General features: G+C 46.4%; 1 protein-coding gene across 1 annotated transcript; it reads left to right on the plus strand.

Annotated features, from left to right (window-relative positions):
• Window positions 1-79: 79 nt before the first annotated feature.
• zmpste24 (zinc metallopeptidase, STE24 homolog) lies at window positions 80-22,052 on the plus strand. The gene is made up of 11 exons (XM_055656587.1): window positions 80-634; window positions 3,846-3,994; window positions 6,003-6,089; window positions 9,977-10,093; window positions 11,733-11,885; window positions 14,333-14,474; window positions 15,537-15,730; window positions 18,373-18,477; window positions 19,779-19,922; window positions 20,850-21,079; window positions 21,181-22,052. Exons 1-10 carry the CDS (start codon window positions 529-531, stop codon window positions 21,069-21,071), a joined length of 1,419 nt encoding a protein of 472 aa, XP_055512562.1. The 5' UTR covers window positions 80-528; the 3' UTR covers window positions 21,072-21,079; window positions 21,181-22,052.
• The last annotated feature ends 83 nt before the right edge of the window (window positions 22,053-22,135 follow it).

A 22,135-nucleotide genomic window follows, 5' to 3' on the forward strand; every position in this document is an offset into this window, starting at 1 on the left:
ATATCTCTCGTTTCCCTTTTCCCTAAGAAGGGTCTCGACCCCCCCCTCCTCCCCCAGAGATGCTGCCCGTCCTGCTGAGTCACCCCAGCAATTTGTGTCCATTGTGACAAATAAATGTCTCTTGTATTCTACATCTCCATTGAAAGGGAACGGAAGACCGTGACGCTGCAGCTTCCTGCCCGGGCCGGACTGATTAAAGTGCGGCACAGCCGAGCCGAGCCGGCATCGAGGTGGGCCAGGCCAGGCCGGGTCGGACCGCTGAGTGAGGAGCACACGGAGCTGGAGGGGGCAGAGAATTGTCACTGAAATAGAGAGTAAAGTCGAGAGTTTCAGCCCCGGGGAGAGAGGGAGAAGGAGAGAGGGAGGGAGAGATAGAGACAGAGACAGAGACAGAGACAGAGACAGAGACAGAGACAGCATCGTCTCCGCGGCTCACAGACAAGGGCCGAGTCATCATAAAGAACCGTTTAAACGTCCAGTAGTTGTTTTTCCCGCGGGTTGAGGGGCGGAAGCGACGGAACCACCATCATGATCCAGGCCGTGGCGGAGTTAAACACCGAGAACCAGATCTTCTACTCGGTCCTCGTCTTCTCATGGGCCGTGTACATGTGGGAGGCCCACCTGGCCAAGCGGCAGGGGGAGGGGAGGAAGGGAAGAGTGGCTGGGGGGAGGGGAGGGGGAAGGGAAGGGGAGAGTGGGAAGAAGGGGAGAGGAGGGGGTAAGGGGAAGGGGAGAGGGGGATGAGAGGAGGAGAGGGAGAGGGTAAGGAGAAGGGGAGGGGGAGGGGGAGAGAGGGCATAAGGGGTAGAGGGGAGGAAGCTGGGGCAACTTCAGGGAAGAGAGGAGGCCAGGTTGCAACTTCCTCTGATGTTAGGGGCAGCTGGAAACAATGTAAGGGGAGGGGGAGATAGCTTGGGGAAGAAGGAGGGAGAGAGGACAAATACAAGGTAGGAGATGGGTAGTGGGGAGCGAGGTGTAAGGGGAGGGAAGGGAAGGGGGAGAGGTGTAAGAGGAAGGGTAGTGGAGGGGAAGGGGAAGATGGGGAGGGAGAGAGGTGGAGGGGGTAAGGATAGATAGGGAAGGGGATAAAGTGGGGAAGGGTGGAGATAGGGAGAGGGGGATTAAGTGAGGGGGGTTGAAGGGAGGATGGGGAAGATGGGATAGGGGGTGTGAGGGGAGGGCATGGGGATAGGGGTAGGGAAAGGAAAGGAGGGGAAGGGAGTGTAGCTGGGGCAACTTCAGTGGGAGATTCCCCACCTTGCACCGTGAGGCCAGGCGACTGTTGCAACTTCCTCTGATGTTAAAAAAAAAATCCCCTCAATGCAACAATGTATCGAGCAGCTGGAAACAATGTAACGGACAGATTGTAACAGATTGTAACAAAAAGGAGATAGGTTGCATCACCCAATGTGTGCACTTTTGCTGCCTGACCCGCTGAGTTACTCCAGCATTTTGTGTCTACCCGTATGTTTATATCTAATGCAATTTGAGAATTATCTTTTATTGTAAAATTATAGTCATGCAGCATGGACTGTGGCTGTGTTGTAAAATAAACACGAACGGTTTGCAAGAATGAATTAACTATATTGCATATTATTACGATAGATCTGCCCGAGAAGACCTGCTGGGCTGAATTACTTAATTCTGTTCCTCAAATTTATGAATATATGACACTTCAAATAACTCGAGATAAAGGATGCGTCATACAGCAAGGAAACAGGCCTTTAGACCCAACTCATCCAAGCTGCCCCATCTAAGCTAGTCCCACCTGCTCCAATTCAATTCAATTTAATTCAACTTTAATGTCATTGCACAAATACGAGTATGGGTACAATGAAATGCAGTTTAGCGTCAGTCCGTAGTATAGTGCAATATAGAAATAAAAATAAAAATACAGAATAATCAAACAATAATCGAACAATGTGGACGGAGAGACTGGAGAAGTCCATCGGCGGGACTCCGAGTTCAGCTATGTGATGGTATTATTGTAGAAGCTGTTCCTCATCCTACTGGTACGAGACCTGAGGCTCCTGTACCGCCTCCCTGAAGGGGGGAGGGCAAACAGTCCAGTTTGGCCCATATCCTGCTAAACCTTTTCCTATCCATGTATCTGTGCAAATTGTATTTTTAAATGTTGTTATAGTACGTGAGAAGTCTAAAACCAGGGCTCCATCTTGGAAGAAGGAGTTGCATGATGTTTAGGTTTGAGCAGTGGGGAAACTCCTTTGTGCAGGGGATGGTGAATCTAGAATTCTCTAATCCAGTGAGCTGTAGTGACTCATTATTTGAATCCATCCAAAATGGATTTCTGGATATGAATGATGGATAAAATTAATTATTCTGTTCATTGATCACAATAATGATTCTAGGTAATAATTAAGAGATCTAAGGAGGAGGAATTTCTTTTGCCAGATGGTGGTGAATCTGTGGAATTCCTTGACACAGACGGCTGTGGAGGCCAAGTCAATGGATAGTTTTAAGGTGGAGATTGTTAGATTATTAGTAATGGGCATCGAAGGTTATGGGGAGAAGGCAGGAGAATGGGGTTGAGAGGGAAAGAAGGATTAGCCATGATCGAGGATGGAGTAGTCTCGATGGATCGAATGGCCTATTTCTACACCTACATCTTACGGTGGACAATACAGGAAGATGCTGTTGAAATAAAAGATGTGTAGGAATGAACTGCAGATGCTGGTTTAAATTGAAGATGGACACAAAATGCTGGAGTAACTCAGCGGGACAGGCAGCATCTCTGGAGAGAAGGGATGGGTGATGTTTTGAATCGAGATCCTACCGACTGAAATAGAAGATGTTTAAGAAAGAACTGCAGATGCTGGTAAAATCAAAGGTAGACACAAAATGCTGGGGAAACTCAGCGGGTGAGGCAGCATCTATGGAGAGAAGGAATTGGCGACGTTTCGGGTCGAGGCTCTTCTTCAGACCAATAGAAGATCTTGATGACTGATGGAGTGGACCTTGAGGGCCAGAGGATTTCCTCCTTTTCCTTATGGTTTTGTTTTGGACACCGTCCGATTAACATCATGACTGATCTTGTCTCTTTGTTCACAGCTTTGCTTGTCCCCACCTCCCCCCCACCCCCCTTTGTGACCCTAATGAGGGTATGAGATTTGACGCATTCCCCAGGATTTTGTGAATGAGTATGGATTTGACGAGCGAAATTCCAGTCGGTTGATGTGAGGTTTTGAGGAACTGCAGAACGTTCCACAATTAAAATCTGATAATGTTTTAACAAGTCGATTGGGTCATTTTGTTCAGTTTGTGTCAAAAAATGTAATCTCTTTGCATAAAATTGTCCCCCTCTTAAAAAGTGAATAGTTGAGAATGTTTTTACTGGTGGGTGAGTCTGGGACCAGAGGGCACAGCCTTGGAATAAAAGGACATGCCTTTAGAATGGAGATGAGCAAGAAATTCTTTAACCAGAGGCTGGTGAAACTGTGCAATTCGTTGCCGCAGATGGCTGTGGAGCCCAAGTCAATGGATATTTTTAAAGCAGAGATCACTAGGGGAGAAGGCAGGTGAATGGGGTTGAGTTAGTAAAATAGATCAACCATGATCAAATGGTGGAGCAGACTTGATGAGCCAAATGGCCTAATTCGGCTCCTGTGCCTTATAGGTACCAGTCTGAAGAAGGGTCTCGACCCAAAACGTCGCCCATTCCTTCCCTCCAGAGATGCTGCCTGTCCCGCTGAGTTACCTCAGCATTTTGTGTCTACCTTGTGTCTCGTGGGATCTCCACATCATCGCAAGTTACTGGGGATGGGGAGGATTAGGATTGTAGTAGGGATAGAGTACTTCTTGTAAAGATGTTTGTATTCCTATCATTTAGCGCAAGACCTACAGAAACACGACACTGGTCCCCGAGGAGCTGGGCATGATCATGGACTCTGAAACATTTGAGAAGTCTCGTCTCTACCAGCTGGATAAAAGTACCTTTGGATTCTGGTCCGGCCTTTACTCTGAAGCTGAGGGAACGGTGAGTAGTGATCATAGACTCATGCAGCACGGACACCAGGCAGGCCCTTCAGCCTGACTTGCCCATGCTGACCAACATTCCCCATCTACACTAGTCCCACCTGCCTGTGACTTTCATCATTGTTCAACTTCTGTCAAGGAGAAGCTAGACCCTCGTTAGACCTCATTGGGACTACGCAGTTGCAGCATGGGACCCACACACAAATAAAAACATTTCTTCCATCGAACGTGTCCAAAGTCAGGCAGCTCGATTTGTTACTAACACCTATGAGGAGAGAAGCGAGTGTCACCAAACTTCTGAATTCTCTGGGGTGGGAACCCTCTCCAAGACAGACGTGAAGCTCACCGTTTTACAAAATGTTAAATGGTCAGCTCGACATAGACTACAAGACCTACACCAAACCCAAACCAATTAGGAGCAGGCAAGGGCAATCGATCCAATTTGTGATCCCAGCTACAAAGACAGATGTGTACAGCAATTTGTTCTTCCCCCGCACAATTAAAGCATGGAATAATCTCCACCCAACTATAGTTACCCAACCAGATGCAACTAAATTTAAAGTAGCTCTTTCTTCCTAATAACCCTTTCTGGCTTAAGCCCTCCCTTCACCACCTCCAGTTTAAATTCCAGTTGGAATATTTTGGAGGACCAAGAAACCAGCCAAGACTGGCCCATATAGAAACATAGAAATTAGGTGCAGAAGTAGGCCATTCGGCCCTTCGAGCCTGCACCGCCATTCAATATGATCTTGGCTGATCATCCAACTCAGTATCCCGTACCTGCCTTCTCTCCATAACCCTCTGATCCCCTTAGCCACAAGGGCCACATCTAACTCCCTCTTAAATATAGCCAATGAACTGGCCTCGACTACCCTCTGTGGCAGAGAGTTCCAGAGATTCACCACTCTCTGTGTGAAAAAAGTTCTTCTCATCTCGGTTTTAAAGGATTTCCCCCTTATCCTTAAGCTGTGACCCCTTGTCCTGGACTTCCCCAACATGGGGAGCAACCTTTCCTATCTATGTACCGGCCTAAATGGGGTCGAGGAAAGAGTGTTCACATACGCGGCCCTGTTTTCACTAATCTTCCCACCACCATGCACATGAAGCACAAGACAGACACCATTGTGTGCAGATGCCGAGACATGCGTCCAGCTCTGGCTGAACATCTTCTAATCTTGTGTGTGTGTGTGTGGACTCGACAAGAAGGAAACCTGCCTAAATGGCATTTGAAACTTGTGATAGTACCTGCCTCAACTACCACCTCATTCTATAGATCGCTCCATATACCCGCTGTTTGGGGGGGAAAAAAACTTGCCCCTCGAGTTACTCGTAATTCTTTCCCCTCTCCCCTTAAGCCTATGCCATCTAGTTCTTGAATCCCCTACTCTGGGGGTGGGGGAAATACTCTGCGTTCCCTCTATCTATTCGCCTCATGATGTCTTGTTTAAGAAGGAACTGCAGATGATGGAAAATCGAAGGTAGACAAAAGTGCTGGAGAAACTCAGCGGGTGCAGCAGCATCTATGGAGCGAAGGAAATAGGCAACGTTTCGGGCCGAAACCCTTTCTCTTTTTCTCTCTCTTTACCTCTTTCTTTCTCTCTTTCCTCTCTCTTCCTCTCTCTTCCTCTCTCTTCCTCTCTCTTCCTCTCTCTCTCCTCTCTCTTCCTCTCTCTTCCTCTCTCTTCCTCTCTCTTCCTCTCTCTTCCTCTCTCTTCCTCTCTCTTCCTCTCTCTTCCTCTCTCTTCCTCTCTCTTCCTCTCTCTTCCTCTCTTTTTGTTTTTATATATACAAGTTCTCTTTTAAACAAACTATATTTACATAGAGGCCGGGCGGTCGATACTCAGTGTATTTTGACACTGGACTCGTATTTAGGTTATACTTGTTATTAATGTAATCCTGATCCTATGTATCAATATCATTGTTATCTTTATCATTATATTTTTGTTTTTGAAAAAAACGAATAAAAAGATTTTAAAAGGAAGGTTTTAATTTATTTGCTGTCTTTGCAGCTTATTCTGTTGTTGGGAGGAATTCCCTTTCTCTGGAACGTGTCTGGAAATCTCACTGGACGTTTTGGGCTGGGATCAGAGTACGAGGTGAGTGTTCCTTGGCAGATCCATTTCCTGATGAATCCAGCTGAGGGAAATTAAATTCACACACGCATTTTGTGCCTAATTTATGTCGTATGGATTGAATTGGGATTTGAATGATGGATTGGACTATTTTGGTGATAATAACACTTTGGTCAATTTTACGGTCTAGCTTCAAGACCCTGAATGGAATTGGTAATTAGTTAAACGGGTCTGTATCAAAAACTTGGCACAATCAAGGACGAGTCGCATCCTGGCCACTCCCTCTTCTCCCCTTTCCCTTGGGACAAAAGGAAGAGAAGTGTGAAAACGCACACCTCCAGATTCTTCCCAACTAAACCATCGACCACAACTAAAGAGCAGCCTTGAACTGCTATCCAGCTAATTTGGAGACCCTCTGACTATCTTTGATTGGACTCTGTGTTTAAGAAGGAACTGCAGATGCTGGAAAATCGAAGGTAGACAAAAATGCTGGAGAAACTCGGCGGGTGCAGCTGCATCTATGGAGCGAAGGAAATAGACAACGTTTCGGGCCGAAACCCTTCAGGTGGGAAATAGGTAACGTTTCGGGCCGAAACCCAAGGGGTTTCGTCCCGAAACGTTGCCTATTTCCTTCGCTCCATAGATGCTGCCTCACCCGTTGAGTTTCCCCAGCATTTTTGTCTACCTTTGGTTAGAATCTATTGGCTTTACCTTGCACTAAATGTTATTCCCTTGTCACGTGAGTGGCTCGATTGTAATCATGTATTGTCTTTCCGCTGACTGGTTAGCACGCAACAAAAGCTTTTCACTGGACCTCAGTACACGTGACAATAAACTGAACTCAACTTTGTTTCAAGCAGTGTCGCTCACTTTCCCCCTCTCCTACTCGGCAAGCTTTGAATGCCCAGTTTAATCTCCATTGCGATCTTTTAGCAGTGGCTTTTGAAAGCAGGTGTGTCAAGTACGGAGAATGTGATGGTAGAATATGGTTGGAACAATGTTATGTTTTAATCCATGGGTTTATGAGGCGATGAGACATCAGCAGGTGCAAAGCCTGAGCCCGGGCTGTCTCTATACGGGGCTTTATTCAATAAACCCTCAGTAGTGCTGTCGTTATACAGGTGTTTTCTCTCTCTGTCTGTCTCTCTTTGTGTGTTGTGCATTATGGCAACTACTTGAGCGGCTGCATTAATGGGCTGGAACTTACTGGAAAGTAAAGACATCGACAATACATGCATTCAAATTAAATTCAAGGGATTAGGGCACGGTGAGTTGTGACTCTACAGAACCTACTGACAGACCTAGCCCCTGCTTGTGTTTGCTTTGTACAAGCAGTATCTCAGATTCAGATTCAGATTCAATTTAATTGTCATTGTCAGTGTACAGTACAGAGACAACGAAATGCATTTAGCATCTCCCTTGAAGAGCGACATAGCAAACGATTTGAATAAATAATAATAAGTGTCCGGGGGGGGTGGGGGTGGTGATTGGCAGTCACCGAGGTACGTTGTTGAGTAGAGTGACAACCGCCGGAAAGAAGCTGTTCCTCGACCTGCTGGTTTGGCAACGAGAGACCTGTAGCGCCTCCCGGATGGTAGGAGGGTAAACAGTCCATGGTTGGGACTCTGTTTTTGGTCTCCCTTTTATAATTTGTAAGAACCGGCAAGTCAATTTTAAAAGCATTTTATAAGAACCTCCTGTTAACATGAGTTTGAGTTTAGTTTGTTGTCACGTGCTCTGAGGTACGTTGGGAAAACTTGTGTTGCCTGCTAACCAGTCAGTGGAAAGACAATACAGGATTAATTCCCATAACAGAAAGTTGAAGCCGTAAATCAGTGGTTCCCAACGTGGGGCAATTTGATTTTTAAGGGGGGCAACTGAGGTCTGGGTCTGGGCCCAAATTTTCGATTTTTATTTTTTTGGATTTTCCATCAGGTAAACATATGTAGTTTATGTTTCAGATGTTATTTTGAGTAAATCATTTTTTGGGGGTAAAAAGGGTCTTTATTGTGTAGTTATTACAACCAAGGTATTGGCGTTTTAAGCTTCTTCAGCTGAAACGGAGTTCACTTTTTAAATGATAAGAATTATATATCACCACATTGGGGTGGGGGGCATCAGGATTTTAGAGGTGATTAGGTGGGGCATGGCCAAAAAAAGGTTGGGAACCACTGCCGTAAATGTTAATTTTAACAACTAGCTTGTGCTTTAAGGCAAATCTACTAACATCTGACAGAAGTTTATCCCATGTATAGATTGCTAGATTTAAAAATGTAAATTACCGTTTTACAATTTTAACTTTTCTTTTCATTTGTCCTTTCCCCCTCGGTTCCCTCCTCCTGCAACACCCTCCTCTAGTGCCAAATACTCTTTCATATCTCTCAGTCCCCTCTCTCCTGACTCTCTATCTGAAGAAGAGTCTTGACCTGAAGCCTCACCTATTCCTTCTGTCCACAGATGCCGCCTGACCTGCTGAGTTAGTCCAACCTTTTGAGTCCATCTTCCCCACAAAATGAATGTTGAATTCTATTAATTTGCGACAATGTGAATGAATGAATGAATGAAATGAATGAAAACTTTATTGTCATTCAGATATACACCTAGACACAGTGCACCTTGAACAAAATTTTGTTGCATTTGACTCTCCAAAATCAGGTAATAGTAAAAAGTGCTAGGTGCGTCCATAAAAATGCCTCGTGTGCATGGTTCTGTAAAATAAATATATATAAAAAGTTTTTAAAAAGTGTCGATGTTTAAAAAGTTCTAGCCTCGGTTTTGTTGATTGTTCTGTAATCTTATGGCCTGGGGGATGAAGCCGTTGCAGAACCTGGTTGTCCCGCTCTTCATGCTGCGGTACCTCCTCCCAGAGTTAAGCAGTATGAACAGTCCAAATTGTGGGTGTGTGGGGGCTCTGGCAATGCCCTTAGCTCTAATCAGACAGCGCTTGTACCCCATGTCCATGATGGAAGGAAGAGAAGTCCCAATGATTTTTTCCGCTGTCCTCACCACTCTCTGAAGGAACTTCCAGTCCGCAGCTGTACAGCTGCCGCACCACGCAGATATGCAGCTGGTCATGCAATAGTTACTCAGCACATTCACCTTGTTCGTTCGTTCTTTCACTCGTGTACCAGGCGATGTCGCTCGCTGTTGGCTTCTGTCGCCGTCCAACATGTTGACAGGATTGTCGCCCGACACGTCACGAGTGCATCGTGTCGTAGCTTCCAGGGATCGCCACCAGGAGGCTTCTACCATGTTCACCTTGTGAGGGAGAGGGGTGCAGGAGGAAGCAGTTTGAACTGCGTAAATGTGTTGTTTTAGTTCATAAAACGTTGAGATCGTTCCATTAACTAATACACTTGGTGCGTTTTATTACTTGGTCTTTCCAATAGCATCCCTTGGTGTTTTACTTTTGTTTTGCAGTGCTGCATTGCTGTCCGTTGCCTCTAGATGCTCCATGGGACAGAGTTGGGTTTGGTCTGTGGGGTCTGAGCTAGTTTAGGGTCTGAGACGCGGGTGACTTAGCAAGGGGCTTCGACGAGATGAGAGAGGGGCCAGGAATCCCAGCAGCGATGAGGATGTGGACATGGGACATGTCGGCCGGTGTGGGAGCAGGTCAGACAATCTGACCCGTTGCAGCTCGGGCTGGAACCTGTGGATTCTGCAGCCTCCGTGAAGCTGTGGTTCCTTTTCTGGACTGTCAGAAAGCCTTCAGGCCAGCTCTTGGGACCTGAACCTGAGGATTGATGCTGGCTTCCGTGAAACTGTGGATCTGCAAGCCTGCGTTCTGTGGCTCGGGCTATCTGGGAATTCTCATGTCAGAAATGCTTCCTCCCTTGAGGATGGTCAGGATTGCAACTGGTTTGTTTTGTATTTAATAGAAAACTTTTCTTCTTGTTCTCGGCTGTTTACAGATAACTCAGTCGCTGTCGTTCTTATTCCTGGCGACCTTGTTCAGTGCCATCACCGGCCTGCCCTGGAGCATCTACAACACCTTCATCATTGAGGAGAAACACGGTTTCAACCAACAGGTCGGTCGCTTCCCGCTAAAGTCTGCTCCGAATGTTGTTAGATTGTAGTGTGGCACCTATGAACTATGTTGTCAATTGTAACATTTTGGAACGGGCGCCATTTCGGGTTGGAACCTATCTTCGGTCTGAAGGAATTCCTCCTCGTCTCCATTCTAAAAGGTTCCATTCAGTCTGAAGGGCCCTGACCCGAAACGTCGCCTATTCCTATCCTCCAGGGACACTGCCTGTCCCACTGAGTTACTCTAGCATTCTGTGTCTTATCTTTAGTGGGAACAGTGCCTTCGGCCCAGTGTGTCCACACCGACCGACATGTCCCATGTGCACTAGTCCCATCTGCCCGTATTTCGACCGTATCCCCCTAAATCACAGTGAGGAGGATCCACTGTGATGGATGTGTGTGTAAATTGTGTTAAGTGTGTGTCTTGGTTTTTTTTAATATAATGTCATGACTGCAGGAATGAAATTTTGTTCAAACCTTGTCTGTTTGAATGACAATAAAAGACATTCTATTCTATTCTAATCCTATTCAAGTGCCTGTCTAAATGTTTCTAACATGTTGTAATTGTACCTGCCACAACTACCTCCTCCGGCAGCTCATTCCGTACAACCTTGAGTTTTTGAGTTCCCTCGGGTTCCTATTAAACCTTTCCCCGCTCGCCTTAAATCAATGTCCTCTGGTTCTTGATTCCCCTACTCTGGGCAAAAGACTCTGTGTGTTTACCCGATCTATTCATGATTTTGTACACCTCTATAAGATCATCCTTCATCCTCCTGTGCTCCAAGGAATAGAGTCCTAACCTGCCTCAACCTCTCCCTATAGCTCAGAGGTAGACAAAAATGCTAGAGAAACTCAGCGGGTGAGGCAGCATCTATGGAGCGAAGGAATAGGTGGCGTTTCGGGTCTCGAGACCCATTCCTTCTCTCCACAGATGCCGCCTCACCCGCGGAGTTTCTCCAGCATTTTGTGTTGCCTCCGATTTTGTCCAGCATCTGCAGCTCTTTCTCACACAATAACTAATGTGCTTTTTGCACAGTGGATGTGCTCTACTCGTTTCACAGGTGTGTTGTCAAGCAAATTTGACTTTAAGCCATCTAAGCAACTTGTAGAACAGTCGGATATGTCTCGGCAAAGTAGCATTTCCAAGAGCAATTTAAAGAATGAGAAACCGTGTGTGGGATGGACATAGGGAGGGTTTTCCTGTATTTGGACCCAAGACACTGAAAGCATTCATTCCCAACGAGTTGTCATTAATACAGCGCCAGAGACCCGGGTGCGATCCTGACCTCGGGTTCTGTCTGTGTGGAGTTTGCACGTCCCTTCCGTGACTGTGTGAGTTTTCCACCCACATCTAAAAGGCACGCAGGTTTGTAGGTTAATTGTCCCTCTGTAAATTGTCCTTGCTGCGTAGGGAGTGGATGTGAAAGTTGGATAACATAGCTCTGGTGAGAACGGGTGGTCAGAGCTCACTCGGTGGGCCGAAGGGCCTGTTTCCAAGCTCTATCTCTGAACTGAACTAATGCTGTTGAAGAGAGGTGTTAATACATTCATTTGTGTACAAGCAAATGTTACTGTAGCTGCTGTAGACATTGTGTTTTGCGTCTCGGCTGGGTAGTAACAGGCTGCCTTTAATTTCCGCAGACTTTAGGTTTCTTCTTCAAAGACGCCGTGAAGAAATTTGCTGTAACTCAGTGCATTTTGCTGCCCGTCACCTCACTGCTGTTGTACATTATTAAAATCGGTGGAGATTATTTTTTCATCTATGCTTGGCTTTTCACATTAATTGTTTCTCTGGTAAGTACAGTTATACTTTCCTTGTTTTAAATTCTGCCTTTCTTCACTTTCTAGTTTAAAGTTGTTTGTGCTTTACACTCCCAAAGTTTACAGCTTCATGTAATTTTATTTGAAAGGGAATCTGCGGGGTAACATTTTCATACAATAGGTGGTGGGTGCATGGAACAAGCTGCCAGAGGAGTTTGTTGAGGCTGGGACTATCCCAAAGTTTAAGTAATAGTCGGACATGTACATGGATAGGTGGGAGGTGGGACTAGTGTAGCTGGCAGGTGGGACGAGTTTCTTCCTCGTGTCCGGCCACCTTCTATATCACGTCTTTCCAGTGGTTGGAGCAAGCAAGCGCAGCGGCATTTGGTTCGGCCAGGTCATCTTCGCTACATTGTGGAACTTGGCTACATCTCATGATGTGTTCCATGGTTTGGGATTTGCCACACGCACGCGTGCGCACACACACACACGCCACACACACGCCACACACAAACACACACACGCGCACACGCGCCGCACACACACACACACAAGCGCACGCACACACGCACACGCACACACACACACACACACACACGCACGCGCCACACACAAACACACACACGACACACACACACGCGCCACACACAAACACACACAGCGACGCACACACACACACACACACGCACACATAGCGTGCACACACAGCAGACACACACACAGCGCACACATGCGCACACACACACAGCGCCACACATGCACACACACACACACGCACACACACACACACACACACACACACATGCGCGCACACACACGCACACGCGCGCACACACACACACACACAGCGACACGCGCACACACCCACACGCGCGCGCACACATACACACGCGCCCACACACACACACACACACAGCGCACACACACACGACACACGCACACACACACACACGCACACACCCACTCCCAGCCACACACACACACACACACACACACACGCACACACACACACACACACATTCACATACTCACACACTCGCCGATCCGCAGGCGGTTCAGTGTTTTCCAGACAGCCCAAGGTTGATTAATCCCGGCGCATCCCAGGCCATGTTGACGACAGACACTGTACCACAGTGACTGACTGAAGTAGCCAATTCTGCAACCACCGACCATCAACGACAGTCACGTTTTTCCCTGCGAGCCACAATGCCGGCATTAGTGGTGGGACTAGTGTGGCTGGTCCTCTTTGGGCCGAAGGGCCTCTTTCCATGCTGTATGACTACTATTAGTTCCTTTTTGGGGGTTTTCTTGAAGATTTTGTCAGAAAACTTTTATTCCAATGTTGCAGTGATGTAGTTATTATCTGTATGTGAATGAGGTGGAATCTAAAATGAAATCATATAAACTATGGCTTTTGTTCTTTGGCAGTATTGCTGTTTGTACAGCGCTGTTTGTTGTCACTGACTTGTGACCATTCCCAGAATATTGGCAATCTATGAAAGAATGTTGTTGTTTGTATGGTTTGGTCAGGTCACACAGTTTACATGTAAGTTCATGAAAGTGAAGCATTTGCCCAGATTCAGGAGACGGATGGGCTTAGTTGCCGATCGTCCCAGCAACAGAACAGTGAAAGTCTTGCTACCTACAGGGTGTATAGACCCATTGATGCAACAGCCCACACTTACAAAAACAAGTAAAGGGCCTGTCCCACGAACATGTGACTCCATGCGGCAAGCGCGACCTAAAGCCCGCAGCCGCCTCGACGCGGTACGCACGGAGGTCGAGTGAGTGACGTGAAGTTCGAGCGAAGTCCGACTGGCGTCAAGGCGTTGCGTACGGTGTTGAGGTGGCTGCGGGCCGGCAGGCGCGGAATTTTTGAACACGGTCAGTTTTTCGGAGCCCCGTGCGATGTCGGGACCAGCTCCGCACAACTCCATACGGCTCCGGCGATCGAAGTGGGACCGGCCCCGCGAGGCCGTACTGCTCAAGCGACCATGTTAGGTCGCGCTTGCCGCATGCAGGCGCATGCTGGTGGGACCGGCCTTTAATGCAGTAAGTTAACACTCAGTAATGCCTGGTAACCAGACCATTATGGTGCAAAACCAAAGCGTGCAGAACGGCAACGCAGTGGTACAGTTGCTGCCTCACTGATCTTGCTGGACCGGAGACCTGGGATCAATCCCGACTACGGGTGCTGTCTGTATGGAGTTTGCACGTTCTCCCTGTGACCGCGTGGGTTTTCTCTGAAATCTTCGGTTTCCTCCCACACTCCAAAGACGTACAGGTTTGTAGGTTAATTGGCTTGGTATAGATGGAAAATTGTCCCTAATGTGTGTAGGATAGTGTTAATGTACAGGGATCGGTGCGGACTCGGTGGGCAGAAGGGCCTGTTTCCGCGCCGTATCTCTAAACTAAAGCCCATAGCAGGGCACAGTTGCTGCAGTGGTACTTACTTTCTTTTGTCTCCCAATCTCTGTCAGGTTTTGGTGACCATCTACGCTGACTATATTGCACCGCTGTTTGATAAATTTACTCCACTCCCTGAAGGAGAGTTAAAGACGAATATTGAAGAAATGGCCAGGAGCATCAGCTTTCCTCTAACCAAGGTTTACGTGGTTGAGGGTAAGGAATCTATCCACCTCTCGGGCTCTTGTTGTCTTTTATCCCAGGTGAAATATTTTGAGTTGCTTCATGCTGCCACTGAAAGTAGCTTGGTTGAAGACCGTAGGAATCTGAGGGGGAACCTTTTCACACAAAGGGTGGTGGGTGTATGGAGGTAGTTGTGGCTGGGACTATCCCAACGTTTAAGAAACAGACAGGTTCGTGGATAGGACAGGTTTGGAGGGATATGGACCAGGTGGGACCAGTGTAGCTGGGACAAGTTGTGGGCAAGTTGGGCCGAAGGGCCTGTTTCCACATTGTCACAGAGTGATACAATGTGTTGTTACAAAGAGCCGTGCAGCATGGAAACGGGCCCTTTGGCCTAACCAAGATGCCCCTATATCAATCAATCAATCAATCAATCAACCTTTATTGTCATCTTGCAAGCAACAGTTGTACAGTGCAAAATGAAAAGACGTTTCCCAGTGAATAGCGGACCATCGCACATGAAATTTAAAACATTTCACACATAATAACACTAAAAAACAATCCAGTCCCTGATGGAACAGTATAAATAGTTAAAAGCAGGTAAAAACACAATGTTAAAATACAATAAACCAATCATAAAAATGTCCGGGGCCGCTGATTTGAGTGGCCAGTGCCAGTTATTAAAGTGTCCGTGCCAGCCGCAGAATCAAATGACTGTGAGTACAGAGTGACTGTTTAGCAGCCTCACAGCCTGTGGTAGGAAGCTGTTTAGCAGTCTTGTAGTCCGGGCTTTGATGCTTCGATATCTCTTGCCTGATGGCAGGAGATCCAGGTGTATGTGGAGGGGGTGCAGTTTGTCCTTAGCAATTCTAGTTTGTCCTTAGCAATTCTGGTTTGTTGTTTAAACTCGGCTGATCTATAGCTGATGTATAACAATGTGGGCTGATATTGATGAACACTGCATTAAAATTGCCGAACTAATTGTTGATGAGTTGAATGCAACTTGGCTTTTTGACTGCAAAGTCTGCCAGAAACTTGAATTGAAAGCAAATGTCGTTGTAGTAAACAGCAACGATGTTCATTGTTTTTGGACAGGATCGAAGAGATCGTCACATAGCAATGCGTATTTCTATGGGTTTTTTAAGAACAAGCGCATTGTTCTGTTTGACACACTGCTTGAAGATCATTCCCCATTAAATAAAGCAGCGGGCAATGAGAACATTGATACGCACACGGCTGCTGGAGATAGCAATGAAATTGAGACTGCGGAGACCAAGCAGAGACCAAAAGTAAGTCTTCGGTTATATTTCTCATAACTCCAATGAAACTTTGCTTATTTTGTTGTTCCTGGGATATGAGCAACAGGAATAAGATTGAGGTTATTAACCATCTTGTTTTGGTTCAAAATGGACTTGAGTCGTCATCTTGAAACCCTGCAGTCCTGGAGAATCCCAGGAGTATGGGGTTAGGTGGGAGAGATACATCAGCCATGATTGAATGGCGGAGTAGACGATGGCCTAATTCTACTCTTATCTCTTATGGTCTTTTGCTTTTAGTCCTTGTGATGCTATACCCATATTATGTTGATCTGAGCAAGTGGTGTCTAGGATGTGGAGTCTGTCAGTGAAGGATTGATGGCAAGATAGGCTAGGTGGTACAATCAGGATATTGTTGACCTTGAGTGGGTCATGGCAGGACAGTTAAGTGTTTGTGTCTATCTTTGGTGTCAACCAGCATCTGCAGTTCCTTCCTACACACTGTCCTGCCCTGTCCCACGGTACGAGTTCATTCCAAGAGCTCTCCCGAGTTTTAAAAAAAATCAAGCTCATGGTAAGCACGGAGAATGAACGTAGCGGGTACGTCGGAGCTCGGGGACGTCTCTTAGCTGCTCGTAACGCTAACGGCAGGTACTCGGGAAGACTCGCTAACGGCAGGTAGGCACGGGAAGACTGGTGAAGATTTTTCAACATGGTGAAAAATGTCCACGAGAGCCCCGAGTACCGACGAGCGGCCATTACCGTAAATCTCCGAGTTCGAATCAGGGGCAAACTCGGGAGAACTCTTGGAATGAACTCGTACAGTGGGACCGGGGGTTTAAGATTTTGTAATGTGTTCAGCAGATAAAGTTTTTTTGTTTTGCATTTAGACAGCTAGTGAAAAGAGGGTTGAACATCAAGTTTTGTGGCGATGGAGTAGATGTCTGAAGAAGGGTCCCAACCCGAAACGTCACCTATCCATTTTCTCCAGAGATGCTGCCTAACCTGTGGAGTTACTCCAGCATTTTGTGTCTGTATTAAGTTCAGTGGCAAGATTGTCAGTTTTCAGTCCTTCAGAGAAGTCTTGACCTTGGGGTCTTGTTGGCAGCGAGAAGGCAAGAGAGTTTGTAACGAGGCACCTTCACCCCAACACAGAGCATCTTCTCTGCTCCTCTTTCCTGCTCCAGTTGGGAACATTCAGTGTTTTAGAGTATTGATTAAACACAACCACGAATAATCTCTGAGCTCTGAAAGACTTATTATTATTTGTTATTCCACTATTCTTGTTATTTATTGAACTTTTTTTCTCTTCCCCCGTTATGTACCATGTTTACATATTCATATATTCTGTTGTGCTGCAGCAAGTAAGAATTTCATTGTCCCAATAGACAATAGGTGCAGGAGGAGGCCATTCAGCCCTTCGAGCCAGCACCGACAATTCAATGTGATCACGGCTCATCATCCCCAATCAGTACCCCGTTCCTGCCTTCTCCCCATATCCCCTGACTCCGCTATTTTTAAGAACCCTATCTAGCTCTCTCTTGAAAGTATCCAGAGAACCGGCCTCCACCGCCCTCTGAGGCAGAGAATTCCACAGACTCACAACTCTCTGTGTGGAAAAAGTGTTTCCTTGTCTCCATTCTTAATGACTTACCCCTTATTCTTAAATTGCCATCTGGGACATGTGACAATTAAACACTCGTGACTCTTCTGACCTAGTTGCTGCCTCGTGTTCGACTTGAGATGGCAAGCATGGATAATGTCCAGCTGCTACTGGTGACTGCCACTGGTTACTCTTGTATTTTTTGGTAGGGGAGTTGTAAATGGAGCTAAACATTGATCACTCTTGCATGGTGGCCTAGCACCCAAGGATAATATTAACAGGTGGAATCTACAATTAAGACTACATGGAAATTAAGATGTATTGCAGCAACTCAACTTTGGTTGTCACGTCCAATGAATTGCCATCAAGTTCAGTATTTCATTCCGACTTGATATAAGCTTAACATTGGTTTTGAGATGGACACCTTTTGTGGCTGACATCAACAGAAGAACAAATCCAATCCATTCCAAAAATGTAGCCTTTGATCTGTGACAGTCTCCAGTGGGGCTGGACAATTGCCACCTTCAGGTTCAGAACAAGGGGTCACACAGTTTAAGGATAAGGGGGAAGTCTTTTCGGACCGAGATGAGAAAAAATGTTTTCACATGGAGAGTGGTGAATCTGTGGAATTCTCTGTCAGTTGAGGCCTGTTCATTGGCTATATTTAAGATGGAGTTAGATGTGGCCCTTGTGGCTAAAGGGATCAGGGGGTATGGAGAGAAGGCAGGTACACGATACCGAGTTGGATGATCAGCCATGATCATATTGAATGGCGGAGGTAGACAAAAGTGCTGGAGAAACTCAGCGGGTGCAGCAGCATCTATGGAGCGAAGGAAATGGGCAACGTTTCGGGCTGAAACCCTTCTTCAGACTCGTTGAATGGCGGTGCAGGCTCGAAGGGCCAAATGGCCTCCTCCTGCACCTATTTTCTATGTTTCTATGTACCTGCGTCTCTGTCCATGTTCTTGCCTAGCTCCACCATGGGACAGACTATGACTAATTAGTGCCTGTTTTGTTCGGCTTGGCATGGGGACATTACCTTTCAAATTATTTGGTTTCTCTCTATTTGCAGAACAAGAGACAAGGCTGCAGTAATCAAGAGGTTCTGGCAGTGCTGGGCCATGAACTGGGACACTGGAAGCTTGGTCACACTGTGAAAAACATCGTCATTAGCCAGGTAACTCCAGCAGATACATTCATAGCCAACGTGGGTGGGCGTCCAGGCAGCAGCTGGATTGTGATCATTTATCTTGACCACTGAAGGGATTTCTTTTTGCTTCCCCCCCCCAACAACTGAGAAGGAAGTGATCACTAGCGTCACTGCTAGTTGTTTCTCAGTGTCGTGGTCATCTCCCAGGCAGAAGACCACGGATTCAAATACCACCCCAGCACCAAATGCAAGGCCGAAGCTCTTGTCAAGTAGAGGAGAGGATGTTTCCACCAGTCGGAGAGTCTGGAACCGGAGGCGACAGCCTCAGAATAAAAGGACGTTCCTGTAGAATGGAGATGAGGAGGAATTTCTTCAATGGTGAATCTATGGAACTCATTGCCACAGAAGGCTGTGGAGGCCAAGTCATTGGGTGTTTTTAACGCAGAGATTGTCAGATTCTTGATTAGTACGGGTGTCAAGGGTTAAGGATAAGGGGGAAATCCTTTAAAACCGAGATGAGAAGAACTTTTTTCACACAGAGAGTGGTGAATCTCTGGAACTCTCTGCCGCAGAGGGTAGTCGAGGCCAGTTCATTGGCTATATTTAAGAGGGAGTTAGATGTGGCCCTTGTGGCTAGGGGGATCAGAGGGTATGGAGAGAAGGCAGGTACGGGATAATGAGTTGGATGATCAGACATGATCATATTGAATGGCGGTGCAGGCTCGAAGGGCCGAATGGCCTACTCCTGCACCTAATTTCTATGTTTCTATGTTATGAGGAGAAGGCAGGAGAATGTGATTGAGAGGGAGAGATCGATCAGCCATGATTGAATGATTTAGTGGAGTAGGTTTGAAGGGCCCAATGGCCTAATCCTGCTCCTCCAACTTGTGAAAGTGCTGTACAGAGTTACAATCTTTCAAATGGGATAGAAAACTGGTCCAATCTGTTCTACAAACTGGGCAAAAATGTGTTATCTTCAATATCCAGGGCTAATATTTGTCCCTTGTCCAACATCGCCAATTATCCAGCCATGTTTATATATCCACTTGTGGGAACAACAGATCCGAGAATGAACTAAACATACAAATTAAGTTCTACCATATGTCAAAAGTGATAGGAGCAGAATTGGGCCATTCGGCCCATCAAATCTCCAATCATGGGTGATCTATGTCTCCCTCCGAACCCGTTAGTTGCCGAAATGGTGTCAACTAAATAGTGTTTGGCTTTTCTCCAACAAAATAGTTTGGGTCGCATTTGCTCCCTGGAAATGCCTCCTGCTGGTGAATTTCCCGGTTTATCGTTGTGTAACACTGATGTTTTTATTTCAGGTGAACTCGTTCTTTTGCTTTTTCCTCTTTGCTGTTCTCATGGACAGAAAGGAGCTATTTTCTGCCTTTGGTTTCTACGACACCCAGCCCACTCTCATTGGGCTGATGATCATCTTCCAGTTCATCTTCTCCCCCTACAACGAGGTATGTATTGGACTCTGCTGAGGTGTTCTGTCATTTCATTGACTGTAATCATTTTCACTTCATCACTTGGCTTGCACCAGCTCACAATGCACAGGATAAGTCAGAGTAAAGTGCGGCACAGTGGTGAATCTGGTAGAGCCGCTGTTTCACCGGGATTAGCGGTCAGGGTGGCACGGTGCGGCAGCAGTGAGAGTTGCTGCCTCGCAGCGCCAGAGAACCCGGGTTCAATCCTGACTGCGGGTGCTGTGTGTACAGTTTGTACGTTCCAGAACCAGGGGCCACAGTTTAAGAATAAGTGGTAAGCCATTTAGAACGGTGACGAGGAAACACTTTTTCTCACAGAGTGTGGTGAGTCTGTGGAATTCTCTGCCTCAGTGGGCGGTGGAGGCAGGTTCTCTGGATGCTTTCTAGAGAGAGCTAGATAGGGCTCTTAAAAATAGCGAAGTCAGGGGATATGGGGAGAAGGCAGGAACGGGGTACTGATTGGGGATGATCAGCCATGATCACATTGACCTGCGTGGGTTTTCTCCGGGATCTCCGGTTTCCTCCCACACTCCAAAGACCTACCGGTTTGTCGGTTAATTGGCTTCAGTAAAGATTGTAAATTGTCCCCAATGTGTGTAGGATCGCGCTAGTGTACAGGGATCGCTGGTTAACAATGACGCGGTGGGCCGAAGGGCCTGGTTCCTGTGCTGTATCTCTACACTAAACAATGATAGGGTGATGTAAAAGTTCTTGTACATTAGCCACATTCATTACAGAAGCTCAAATCTCTGAGGGTTTGTGGGGCCAGATGACGTTATGAAGATATGGAGAGACAATGTCGGGGCAGAGAATCATGCCATTCAAGCCATCCGCGACTGGCAAGAAATGTTCTTCCTAATTAAAGTTGTACACTGACGTCTGGTGACTTGTTGTTTCTCGTAGGTTCTCTCCTTTAGCCTGACCGTACTGAGCAGGAGATTCGAGTTCCAGGCCGATGCATTTGCAAAGGAACTGGGAAAAGCCACGGACCTGTACTCTGCCCTGATCAAACTGAACAAGGACAACCTGGGCTTTCCCGTGGCAGACTGGTTGTATTCCATGTGGCACTACTCCCACCCTCCCCTCCTGGAGCGGCTCCGGGCATTAAAGGACAAAAGGGACTGATCAGAAATGTGAGAAGGATGTGGGACTTTGAACTTGAAGAAATTAAAATTGTGTTTTTTTTTTTTGTTTTTTTTTTAAATTTAGTTTTTTTTAATTTCTCATTCCACAGGTGGTGCAGCTTTGCACAGGTTGCTTGTATTGTGGGAACTGTCTCTGGTTAAGGATGCATTTAGCTTGAGAACTGACGGGCGGAGTCTGCACGACCGATCGTTCTGATATTTTAAGTTGTTGAAGAATGCCTTGGGACTTGAATTTGTATTTTATTTAAAGCAGTACAATGTCTAATGTGGTACAGGTGAGGCAGTGCATGCCGCACTAGCACAGATGCCCAATAATACATATTGTAAGAATAACGTTGCACCATATCTGAAATCTTATCCCAAGTGCTCTTGGAAATTGCCTTTGTCCGTTATACATTTAAAGTTTCATTTCCATAAAAGGTTTTTTTTTCTATTCATCTCACAAATATCTTTTACACCAGCAGCCCATGCGATATCATTTGTATCACTTTAAAAATAAGTGTTTGTTTTACGGGAACTCTGGTGTACTGGCAATAATCCTGCAGGGCAGTAATGTTGGAATTGCTTTTCCAGGAAAGAGTTGGAGGCTCAGTGAAAGTTGTGAATATGTCGGGTTATAAAACCAGCTCACTTCAGGACAAGTCCACTCAGCTCCGAAGATGCCCTATTTTTAGATTCAACCTTTGAGGCAGGCAAGGAATTTGTCCCCTTTTTATCACCTCTGCGTCATGAAACCTTCGGAAGGGGAAGTGTAGAGAGTTTGGGCGTAAGGAGCTACCCGTCCATTCTCGGGATCTGTTAGTAAATCCGTCGAGTGTCTCGACCCGAAACATCACCCATTCCTTCTCTCCAGAGGTACTGCCTGTCCAGCTGAGTTACTCCAGCATTTTGTGTCCCCCTTCTGAAAAAGATCCTGTCTTGTTCCTGAATTGGTGTGTGAACATAAATGGATTTTTAACTCGATACCTGTGGAGATAAATTTTGTTGATTCCTTTATTCTTCTACGTTGCTGAGACTATTTCAATTCCTTCTGGTCATGTTGAT

The sequence above is a fragment of the Leucoraja erinacea genome, chromosome 26 (assembly GCF_028641065.1).
Source record: "Leucoraja erinacea ecotype New England chromosome 26, Leri_hhj_1, whole genome shotgun sequence".
Taxonomy (NCBI): Eukaryota; Metazoa; Chordata; class Chondrichthyes; order Rajiformes; family Rajidae; genus Leucoraja; species Leucoraja erinaceus.

Bases quoted from the DNA above. Each gene is read 5' to 3' on its own strand.
- zmpste24 (XM_055656587.1), top strand. From the start codon at position 529: ATGATCCAGGCCGTGGCGGAGTTAAACACCGAGAACCAGATCTTCTAC. The intron at 635-3,845 runs AGGGGGAGGGGA...TTCCTATCATTT, and splicing joins GGCCCACCTGGCCAAGCGGC to AGCGCAAGACCTACAGAAAC. The intron at 15,731-18,372 runs GTAAGTCTTCGG...CTCTATTTGCAG, and splicing joins AGACCAAGCAGAGACCAAAA to AACAAGAGACAAGGCTGCAG.